Source organism: Dioscorea cayenensis, unplaced genomic scaffold (genome assembly GCF_009730915.1).
Source record: "Dioscorea cayenensis subsp. rotundata cultivar TDr96_F1 unplaced genomic scaffold, TDr96_F1_v2_PseudoChromosome.rev07_lg8_w22 25.fasta BLBR01001128.1, whole genome shotgun sequence".
Classification (NCBI taxonomy): domain Eukaryota; kingdom Viridiplantae; phylum Streptophyta; class Magnoliopsida; order Dioscoreales; family Dioscoreaceae; genus Dioscorea; species Dioscorea cayenensis.
The window spans coordinates 22,618-34,917 of NW_024087519.1; the positions used below are offsets into that span (position 1 = coordinate 22,618).

Below are 12,300 nucleotides of genomic sequence, written 5' to 3' on the forward strand. Positions count from 1 at the left end.
TAAATTTAATTGCTTCTTTTATTCAAACTCGCTTATAATTAGACTTACCCATGTGACATTAGATTTATCAACCTTGTACATGAACAATGATGGAGTGAACGAAACTATTACTATTTGTACTTGATTTGTATTTGCAAAGCTTGCCTATGTAATAAGAGTGATTGGAAAATGTGATGTATATAGTTTTGGAGTTGTTGCTTTTGAAATCATACATGGAACGCATCCTGGGATATCCTAAACAACTTATCATTAAGTATGCTACTGAAAGATATCCTAGATCCACGTCTTCCCGTTCATATAGCTGATCAAGTGACCACAAACCAAGTGTTTTCAGTGATTTTGATAGCAATGCAGTGCATCAACACTGATCCACAAGCTCGCCCTACAATGCAACAAGCATCTCAAAGATTGTCTTCTCCAAAGTCCTTGTCAGCATCATCTGTCATCTATTCTTTTCAAGCACTTACCCTTGATCACCTCATAAACATTGTATAAACACATATTGATGATCAAGCGCACGAATAATGGGAACTTAGGTATGATTAAGTCTCATTCGGCCAAGTTTATTTAAATAAATGCGTATCCTTGTTAATATCCAATATGACTGGCACCGTGCATTTATATTTCTTGTTTGATTGAAATTTTAGTATACTTGCAAATATGTCAGTATCCGGTTGAACTTTAGCCATGCTTATCACTATAAGAATAAAAAAAGTGCTTATATTTTAATCAAACTTTTGCATTCATCATGAGAGAAAAATTTCTCATGCAAAGCACATCAGTCAAAATAAATCTTAGCTTGAATAACATTATATAGGCCTACTTCCCAATATAAATTTGCTTGTCTACGTGTATAATAAGATGAGAACTAATATTAGATGTTCTTGGTTTAATGCATCTCATATTACTAAGCATCCCAAACATGGATGTTGAATCTCTATGCTTTATCTTTACCATAAAAAGGCACAATCCTATTTGCTCAAGGGAGGTTGATCTGATCTTGAGTTTTAACAACAGTCCAGTTTTGTGTTTGTTTGTCTTGGTCCTTCTTATCTTTGTTAGTTTGTGATGCTATAACAAACTTTGATTTTTTTTATCTTCATCATCTTGTACTACTGTAATTAATTCCAATCCATTTTTATTTTAATAAAGTGGTTGTTCAATTTTATAGAAAACTTACAGATTGAAAATTTGGTTTTCCTACACATTGATAAGGTTGTAAACAAGATAAGTTTACTCCATCTAGGTTAAATTCAAGCACTGCTTGAAATTTTGAGTTGAGTTTAAGCTTTATAGAGCCAAATTGGAGCAGCTCATGAGTAGCTTGATTGATTGATAACCCTAGCTATGTATTGAGTTGATTATTATACATTTCTATCAATTCATCCATTGTAGTTTCCTTCAGTTTTTGGAAAGAAATACAAAAAAGAGATTCATGCCTTTATCCATTTAACTCAGAAGCAGTATGTTGTTTCTTAAAGTCTTAACTTTCATTGGAAATATTTTCTATCAAAGTTAACATTCTTACAAATAATGCAAACCCTTCTATTCTCTATATCTTGACTTTAACAAATTCTCCATTCATATTTTCCTCTACATTTATATTTCCATTTAGCGTACAGAGTGCCAAGGAAATGTCAAGATTGTGGCTAACTATTCTGCCTAATTTAACTTTTTAACCATGACGACAGGAGTGGGAAGGGTTGATTCTGAAAGTGAGAAACAGATTGGCGTCTTGGAAAAGAAAATTCCTGTCTTTAGGTGGGAGGCTTACACTGGTGAATTCAATACTTTTGGCTCTTCCTACGTACTAGATGTCTATCTTCCGCCTTCCTTATTGAGTGATAAAGAAAATTGATCGGATCAAGAGAGACTTTTTATGGACTGGCCCGGACATTGATAACCCAGCATGTCGGCTGGTTAACTGGAAGAGCTTGTGCAGGCCATGGGATCATGGTGGGTGGGGAGTTTTGGATCTTCCCATGTTTAACCACGCCCTTCTAGGAAAATGGTGATGGAAATTCTTGTCTAACAGAAGCTGGTGGATTGTGGAGGTGATTATGTTCAATTACTCTGTGTCGCACTCGGACTTGTTCCCTAGGAGGTTGAGCTGTTCATCTTTCTTTTGGAAAGGTGTTATTAGTTGTGTGCTTGCTCTGAGGGCGTGTATTTCTCATGAAATTCGCTCTGGTCGTGAAACTTTCTTTTGGAAGGATCCCTGGTTGAATGGTGTTACCCCTAGGTATATTTGGCCGGAGAGCTATGCTAATTCCCGGCAGCAAAATGGGACGGTGCTTGACTGTGCCCATCTGTTGACTACTGCCCCATACTTGGAGTACGCTGGCATCCAGTGTTATGCTGATCGACTTAATAGGGATAGAGAGGGGGAGATGGATGTTAAAACTTGGAAACTCACTAAGAATGGCGATTTTTCAGTGAAGTCATTTTACACTTTTTTGATTGATGGGGGGCTGCGGTGCCCTGTGGCCAAGTTCTTCTATAGAAACAAGTACCCTAAGAAGATTAATCTTTTCAATTGGTTGGCCTAGAAAAATAAAATTCTTACATTGGATAACCTTCAATTTAGAAGGTGTAATAGGCTGCCTATGGCTACATGTATGTTATGTCACTTGGGCATTGAATCTGTTGATCATCTCTTTCTCCACTGCCCTTTTGTTCACTATATCTGGGAGTATTTTACAAGTTTGTTGCACTTACCTGAGCCACCAACCTCTTTGGCCACTATGTGGGATTCTTGGAGAATGTCAGTGCGACATTCTTTGAGAGACATTGGGGATCTTGTGTTAAAGCTATTTTGTGGAATGTTTGGCTTGCTAGGAATGACTGTATTTTCAATGCCACTGTTCTGCATGTCCATACAATTATCTTGAGAATTGATCGAATGGTTTTGCTTTGGTGTTCTTCAGTTTCAGATCCCTCTCATGATAAGATGGAAGACTCTTTGTCCAGTATCCGTCGTAGCTTGGAGTTTTTGGGACCCCGCCCCGAGACACTGTCTGAGACACCAAGGACCGGGGAGACACTTGAGCAGAGCGAGGAGTAGTGTTTTGATTGGTAGTCTTTGTTGGGAGGAGTTCATCCTGCCTCTTTTGGGATTTTTTGCGTGTTTTTTTTTGTAACCACTGCTAGTGGTTCTGTTTGTGGGTTGATGTTGTACTTTCTCCTCTACTGTTGGTAGAGGCTTGTTTTGTGTTGGCTTTTGCAACGAATGTGGTTTATCCACCTTTTCAAAAAAAAAAAACTTTGTAACCATGAAGATTTTGTAATAAGGACTGTTGGCTTGAATTAATATTTTGAAAATAAAAATATGTATTTTAGAAATAGCCTTAACTTTGTTTCAAATTTTCCAAATGATTTGTTCTTCCTTTTTATTTTATTTTCTTTTCAGAAAATAAAAAGAAACTTGTTTAGATTTCTTCAAACTATTTATTCAAATAAATAAATAAAAAAAACTTGTTCAAACTAATGGCTAATGTTTCAGTACGCTTGCTTTAGTTTTGAACAATCACTATCTTGATTATGCACATTCCTTTTTCAATATAAATTAAGCTGATTACTATAATTATGTTAAAAATATATGTGCTCTTCACTCATAACAGAGTAGAAGATTTCATCTTGTTCAGTAAAGCTAGTAAAGTATATACATCAGCAATTATATAAAAAAAAGTTTGTATTCAAACTTGGGCAAGTACTGCCACAGGATACTTTGGAAAATTGAAGTTCTAGTTAGTTTTTGTCTGTTCTTATTAATTGCTAGTAAGCTATCTATCTTGCTTGATGATGATACCAGCCAAGACAAGCTTATACTTTCACTTAGATACATATACTCTCAATTTTAGCGAGACTAATTTCAACTACATAAATAATGTCAAGAAGAAGGATCAAATAATTTCTCTGAGGGTAATAATAACATCTCTTGCTGTTCATCCTTAATGAGATCAGAAATCTTGTCAATCTGAACTACATTTATCACACAAGCAATAGTATAAAAAGTTCTAATCATTCTAGCCTAGGTAACTTAAGCATACTCTCTATGGGTTATGGTTGTGCCTTTTCGGCAATAAGATTTCTAGACACATACCTAATGAGATAAGATATCTTGTAATCTTAGTACAATTCATATATCTAGATGAGAATCAAATAACAGTGTACATACCTCATGGCATTGGAAATTTGAAATCTCTGAAAGATTTTCACTTATCGAGCAATCCACATTGTCAGTTTGGTTTTGCATCAAATGTGAACCTTTACAAGTTTAATTTCTCTACATTTAACCAATAATAGTCTTTCTAGTAACTTACCAATCGATTAGTTCAAAGGCAGATTGGTTGATTATCTTGCACCAGCCACCAGTGTATATATATATATATATATAAGATGATTCCCAAGTATCAAGTTGCCGTAGAAGTCACTATATATATAGTTTCTGAGTTCAGGCAATTACTAAAACTATGACTGCTAGACCTCTCTTTCAATTTGTTATGAATAATAGGGATTCAAGCTTTCAATTCAGAAGACAACAATCTTTTCAAGAAAATTTCACAATCTCAAGCAGCTCTTCTCTAATTAATTGATAAAAAACAAGTAATCAGTTCACTTGGTTCAGAGATATAAAGACCAGCTTAGATCCAACAACAGATAACCAAAAGACAACTAAGTAGCTAGATAAGGTTCAGATGAAAGAAACAAGCTCACAGAGTTATAGATCGGTTGAAAATAAGTAAATAAGCAGTAAAATAAGTGGGAAAAGATTCCCTCCTGTCTGGCCGGCGGAGACGAATGCCGGAAACCAAGCACCAGGCCTAAGTCCACTCTTTCTTCTTCTTAACCCTTTCTTCTTCACTATTCTTCAGCTTTAATACTCATTGTCCACGTAGGCGTAACCATTTATGTAAACTTGTGCCTCCCTTTCCCTACTCCCACAGCCAGCTGTTAAGTCAAGAACTCTTTAAACCTCTGATTAACCCTTCTCTTGCGCCTACTACATCGCCCCATCAATTTAGACCATGCCTCGTCAGTTGCTGCGTTGTATTGAAAATAAGTTGCTGACTCAACCGGTGAGCTCTCACGCACGTGATGTTTATCTAAATTCTTCTCATCCCCTGTGCTAGAGTTTGGAGCCCTTTCCAGGCCTTGCTTCATAACAATACCCCCCCCTTTAAACTGACCTTGTCCCCAAGGTCAAGCCCCGGATAATGCTTCAATAGATGATCTGCAGCTTCCCACGTGTTGTGCTCGGCTTGGAGGCTTTCCCATTTCACCAAAACCTGACGAATGAGCTGGCCATTTTGTATAATAGATCGAGTCTGTAGCATAGCTTCAGGTTGTAACAAGGGACCTTGAGCAGTGGTTAACAATGGCAATGGAATGCTTGGAGGGATGTCAGTAGCATCAGAAGTGCACTTTTTAAGTAAGGAAACATGAAAACAGGATGTAACTTAGCTTCTTTTGGTAGTTGGAGTTTATAAGCCACGTCCCCAATTCTTTGGATGATCTTGAAAGACCCAAAATATCTCATGCTGAGCTTTTGATTTTTTCTCAAAGCCAAAGAGTGTTGCCTGTAAGGTTGGAGTTTCACAAACACCCAATCACCAATTGCGAATGACACTTCAAGTCTCTTTTTGTCAGCAAATTTCTTCATCCTTACTTGGGCTTTTAATAAATTCTGTTTGAGTTGTGCTAGCACTTGGTCCCTTTGTTGCAATAAGAAAGCCACTGCAGGAGGGTCATGGTCATTGGAGTAATATGTAATCAGTTGACGAGGGTCGCGACCATACACAATTTTAAATGGGGACATCTCAACACTGGAATGGAAAGAGGTGTTAAACCAGAACTGTACCCATGGTAATAAGTCAACCCAAGCCTTGGGATTGTCTAAGACAAAACAACGCAAGTATTGCTCAAGGCATTAATTCAGAGCCTCAGTTTGCCCGTCTGTTTGTGGATGGTATGAAGAGGACATAGATAGTGTTGTACCCATAGCTTTGAATAGAGTTTGCCAAAATCTACTCAAGAATGTCCTTTCTCGATCACTAACAATAGATTTAGGAGTACCATGTAACTTGACAATATTATGAATGAAAGCCACAACAACATTGGTACTTGTGAAGTCGGATTTCAATGGAATAAAGTGACTAAACTTGGAGAGACGATCAATGACCACCATAATTACTGAAAAACCTTTTGATAAAGGTAAGCCCAATATGAAGTCCATCGCGATATCCTCCCAAATCTGTTGAGGTATAGGCAATGGTTGTAACAAGACACTAGGGCTAGTGTGACTGCTTTTAGCTTGCTGACATATCAAACAATTCTTGATAAAGTCAATCACGTCCTGTCGCAATCCCTTCCAGAAATATTGATGAGCAATTCTTGCATAAGTTTTTAAAGAGCCAGCATGACCCCCCATTGGTGTAGAATGAAATTCCTGTAGTAACAGTGATTTCAGTAACTGATTAGCAGGCACCAGGACTTTGTTTTCATACCAGAGAATATTATACTTCCAAGAGTATTTGCTATCCGCTGTGTTTTATGTCTGAATATTGTGAATAATGTCAGCACAACTGGAGTCTTCTAATTGGAATTTAGTAATTAAAGGTATTATATCTCCTTGAATAGAAGAGAATGCCATAAATTGTCTAGATAAGGCATCAGCAGCTAAATTGTCCTTCCCGGGCTTGTATTCAATGGAAAAATCATAGCCGAGAAGTTTAGGCAGCCACCTTTGCTGTTCCGGGGTTTGAATCATGTGGACCCCACTCTCTTTAAAATTATCTTTTTGTTTTTTTATTTAATTTAATTAGTTTCATTTAAAAGTTTTATCTTATCCTTTCATAACCTTCTACCCATATTTTTAGGCAACATCCCACCTAGCGATTTTTTTAAATCTCAATAAAAAGGGATAACTCGCAGTCTTTCTCCCTATCGTCTCTTTAGCGTTGTGGTGGCAGAATCGAGAGGTTCTCCTAGTCCCGATTGTCAAACGAGGATCTAAGCGACTTCCAAATACAAGGTTAGGCAGTCATCTGATTTCTGTACCTTGTGGTGGTCTTGTTTGGCAGTGTTGGGTGTTTGTTTGGTGTTGTATGTTAGATGTTCTCTGCTTGTAGGTTCTTCATGTTCTTTTAAGTTTCTCTATTAAATACGTTCTTTATAGTTCTGCTAGTGGTTCAGTGAATTCAGGCAAGCTTTACTTCTCCATGTTTTATCCTGGTTATTTATGGATGCCATTGTGTGAATATATATTATCCTTCAAAGGTTAATTAGTAATGCTTTAGCAGTTTAATTTTCTTCTTGATGCACTGTACTGTTTGGGTTAGGATGTGCAGTGTTTTGATTGAGGTCTTATAGTATCCAATGATATTTATTTTCTGATCCTTTATAAGATTAAGTGTTATACTTGGAATCCAAGACTCCTAGTTAATTTGTAAAGTTAGGGTTATTGAATTGATTTTATGTCTATAGGTTCTTTTGTGGAGAGTTAAGTGGGAGTCAACTTGGATTTTTGTGGATTTGGCGAATATCAGGTAAGTATCCCACATATAAATTATACTATGTATATAGACTTTTTGAAACTTGTTAAATTTGTGAAAATATGTATTTTTATTTATTTATTTTGAATAATTAAATTTCTGTATATTATTCAAATTATATTTAAATAATTAATACTAATTTCGGAATTATTTTAAATTATTTAATATTCAAATTAATGAGATTCTTTAGAATTCCCACGTGTTGATTAAGTTAAATTTCGAATTTTCAAATAATTCTTTTAAATCCTGATTCTTTTTACTTTTGAAATTTCATATGATTTATGACTGTTCAAAATTTCGAATTTTCGGATAATTATTTAAATTTTCTGAATTCATGTGTTTAAAGTTCAGATTATGTATTTATTTATTTATTTTGAATTTAGGGTATTATTTAAATTTTTTATTAAAGAATATTATTATTTTTATTATTTGTTCATATTTGTATTCCATTAATCGGTGTATTTTTGATATGACAAAAAAATGGGATCATGTTACTCGTATTCTTGTACTTTGCTTATTTTTGAATTTTTGTTAGTTCATCGTTTTGTGAACAAAAGTACTTTTGATATAGAAATTAGTCCCCAACTAACTTTGCAATAACCCCTCGTCATCGGGGTTAAACACCCGACCGTGTCGACACGTATTTTTGTTCTAGAAACTATAGTTTTTCCCAACGCTTGCCGTCGTGCGGAATATCGGCCTTTGTTAATTTTTGGCTCGGGTCACCGAGGGTAAAAAAATATGACTTTTGTTTTGTCTCGGGACACCGAGGGTAAATATATGAATTTTTGTGATTTGTTTTGGGCAATAGTTGTTTTGGGGGACCTATATGCTTAATTTTTGACATCTATGTTAAGTGAATTAAACTTATGGTTGGTTTTTTTGCAAAATTATTAAATTATGATTTTTTTGATAAGTGATCCCTATATTTTTTTAGTGGGTGCTTCATCGGGCTGTCAAGCTCATAAATTTTGTTGTTATTTTTTTCTTCGTGATCGGGGAGTAGAGGTCAGTGACGGATAGCTTAGCAGGATCGTTGGGCCCACCGCCAATCTTCTTAGCATGTAATAAGTCCCGCTTTGTTGTGGGCATAGTTTTTTTATTTGATTTAATTTGTAGCAACTCATGCAAGACACTTAGTTATTTCTTTTTAGTGTCTGAACTCCATTCTTGTTTCTAGCCTTTTGCTCTCTGTTAGACTTTTTTTGTGATTTGTTGAGAATAGGGTTTTGAGGCCTTACATGCCCTACCGGGCCTCAACTTGGTGGGTGTGTGGCCGTTTGTCAGTGCACTGGGCCTGGGGAGCCAGGTTCGGGGCGTGACAAATTTAGTGGTATCAGAGAGTTCTCAGTTAATCTTGATCCTAGTATTCCTGATAGACCTTCTGATTTAGACTGCTAGGATGACTTATGTGTTAGCTTTACATTCTCAAGAGCTAGTTAAACTTTTAGAGTTTTGTCTAATTTTGATTGGGTTTGCCTCACAGAATGGCACCCCGTAGAGCTGCCAGTAGGAGTGTTAGAGAGTTATTTGGGCGGGCATCGACTTCTGCGGATGCCCCCACTGAAGTAGGGGCCGGAAGGGTGGATAGAGATGAAGCTATGATGGAGTTGGTTCGAGAGGTGGTAGGCATGGTGCGTGACCGAGAGCAAGAACAAGCAAAGCACCACCCCCACCACCGCCGCCTACTCCTGCTCCGCCTACTTCCCAGGAGCTTAAGGAGAAGACTATTATGGAATTCAAAAGATCGGGTCCGTTACCGTTTGAGGGCACTACCAATCCTGATGATGTGGAGGTTTGGGTAGAAGAAATGGAGAAAGCTTTTGCAGTGATGAAGTGTAATGAAGAAGAAAAGCTTAGGTTCGGAGTGTACATGCTCAAGGGACCGGCAAACCACTGGTACAGAGGAGAACTTCGCATTCGTCAGGGAAAGGAGTTTGAATCTTGGGAGCAGCTGAGGAAAGCCCTTTTCTGTAAATACTTCACCAGAGACAAGATGGTGCAGTTTGAGAGAAAATTCATTAACTTGACGCAGGGGAGTATGTCTGTTGATGAGTATGAGATGGAATTCGACAGGCTTTCTAGGTATGCTCCGAAGTTGGTTGATGATGATCAAAGCAGGGCTCGACGCTTTGAGGGAGGTTTGCAGGCACATATTCGGAGGGGTTTAGCCGCTTTACACCTGACCAGCTATGCAGAGGTGGTAGGGCGCGCTAAGTCATTGGACACTGTTTGGGGTGACACCAAGGATCAAAGCGTAAGATTTCGTAAGAAGAGAGATAGAAGTTTTTGACAATAAGGGAGACCGTATCATCGGGAATGGAGGAAGATCCAAGTCCGATGTGGGTCGAATAAGTCTCAAACAGATGGGTGAGCCGCCACCGAGATCTCGAGGATTGCCACCTGCTTCTTCTCGTTCTGGCCAGAAGAAATGCTCTACTTGTGGTGGTGCGCATGACTCTAAGGATTGCAGGCGGGTTACAGGGGCATGTTACAGGTGTGGCAGTCTGGAGCACCATATTGCTGAGTGTCCACAGATGCAGTCTTCTGGAGCACAAAGATCCTCTACAGTTCAAAATTCTAGGCATGAACCAACACCTAAACCTCAGGGTTCTGTGGGTCAGCGTGCAGGAAAGGAGATGGTCAGTGAGCAACCCTCATCCTCAACTCAGCATAAAGTTGGAAGGCCGAAGACACAAGGACGAGTTTATGCATTGACTCAGGAGGATGCTCATGCCTCAAATGCAGTGGTGTCAGGTATATTATCAGTTTATTCCACATATGCCTGTGTCTTATTTGATTCTGGAGCTACACATTCGCTTTATCTCGCTCCCGCTTTTATTCGGAAGCATGTTTTTGCTCGCTACTACTTTTTGAGTATGATTTGTGTGTTGCTACCCCGTGGGAGTTGATATTGTTCTTAGTAGAGCATGTGAGAACTGTCCCATTATTGTTGCCGGTCATGAGTTGCTAGCTCGCCTTCATGTTATGGGTATGATCGACTATGATATCATTTTGGGAATGGATTTTTCTGCCTAGATTTCATGCTCGTCGTTGATTGTTATGCAAAAAGGGTAGTGTTTAAAAATCCCTCGGTGAAGCCGAGTTCACCTTTCGTGGAAATGAGTCTCGTGTCACCGCCTCGGTGATTTCCGCCTACAAGCTCGGAAATTACTCTTGAGTGGGTGCTCGGGGTTTCTGCAACATTGGTGGAAGTTGAATCGAAGGGCCGGTGTTAGAGGATATTCGGTGGTCGAGAGTTTTTCTCGATGTTTTTTTCCCGAGGATCTTCCCTCGGCTTGCCACCCGCATGCAGAAGTGGATTTTTGGTATTGATTTGATTCCGGGAGCGAGCCACATATCTAAGGCTCCTTACAGGATGGCACCTGCAGAACTTAAGGAGTTAAAGAAGCAACTTGAGGAACTACTTGAGAAGGGTTTTATTCGCCCCGCAGTTTCTCCGGGGCGCTCCAGTTTTGTTCGTGAAGAAGAAGGATGGCAGGATGCGATTATGCATCGACTACCGAGAGTTGAACAAGGTGACAGTAAAGAATCGATATCCATTGCCTCGGATCGATGACCTTTTTGATCAATTGCAGGGTTCTCAGGTGTTTTCAAAAATTGATCTCAGGTCAGGATATCACCAGCTGAAGATCAAGGCAGGGGATGTGTCGAAGTCTGCATTTCGGACTCGTTATGGGCATTATGAGTTTCTTGTAATGCCTTTCGGGTTGACGAATGCCCCGGCTGTTTTTATGGATTTGATGAATAGAACATTTAAACCTTTCTTGGATAGGTTCGTAGTGGTTTTTATTGATGATATTCTGGTATATTCGAAGAGTCGGGAAGAGCATGAAGAGCACTTGAGGATTGTGCTAGGCATCTTGAGAGAGAAGAAACTGTTTGCGAAATTCTCTAAGTGTGAGTTCTGGTTGGACAGGGTAGCTTTCCTTGGTCATGTGATAACTAAGGATGGGATTTCGCTGATCCCAAGAAGATAGAAGTCGTTGTTGAGTGGAAGAGACCTCACGAATGTGGCGGTAGATTCGCAGCTCTGGGCTAGCCGGTTATTATAGACGGTTTGTGGAAGGGTTTTCAGTGTTGGCGGCACCATTGACCAAACTCACCAGGAAAGGAGCAAGTTTTCAGGTGGTCGATCGCAGTGAACAAAGTTTCCAAGAGTTGAAACACCGGTTGGTGTCTCGCACCTATTCTCACACTTCCATCTCCTCGTGAAGGGTTTACCATTTATAGTGATGCTTGTAAAACTGGTCTTGGGTGTGTATTGATGCAGAATGGTCATGTGGTGGCTTATGCTTCTAGACAGTTGAAACCATTTGAGGTGAACTATCCCACTCATGATCCGGAGTTAGTCATGCGTGATTTTTTTGCCCTCAAGATATGGAGGCATTACTTGTATGGGGAGACTTGTGAGGTGTTTACGGATCACAAGAGCCTTAAATAAATTTTTCACACGTATGAGCTGAATATGAGACGAGGAGATGGTTGGAGTTATTGAAAGACTATGATTTCGACCATCGCCTATCATCCCGGAAAGGCAAATGTGGTAGCCGATGCCCCTTAGTAGGAAATCTTTCAAAGAGCGTTGCTATATTAATCACCTCCCGTAAGCCTATCTTGGAGGATTTGAGACTAATGGACCTACAAGTGGTGTTAAAGGACACCGGGCGTGTATTTGGCGATGTTTAGTGGTGAGACCTACTCTATCCGAGAGGATTAAAAGCAA

At 38.9% G+C, this 12,300-nt stretch overlaps 1 protein-coding gene across 1 annotated transcript; it reads left to right on the plus strand.

Annotated features, from left to right (window-relative positions):
- Positions 1-9,363: 9,363 nt before the first annotated feature.
- LOC120255675 lies at positions 9,364-9,846 on the plus strand. The gene has a single exon (XM_039263446.1). The coding sequence runs from the start codon at positions 9,364-9,366 to the stop codon at positions 9,844-9,846; it is 483 nt and encodes a 160-aa protein (XP_039119380.1).
- Positions 9,847-12,300: the final 2,454 nt, after the last annotated feature.

Bases quoted from the DNA above. Each gene is read 5' to 3' on its own strand.
- LOC120255675 (XM_039263446.1), top strand. From the start codon at position 9,364: ATGGAGAAAGCTTTTGCAGTGATGAAGTGTAATGAAGAAGAAAAGCTT.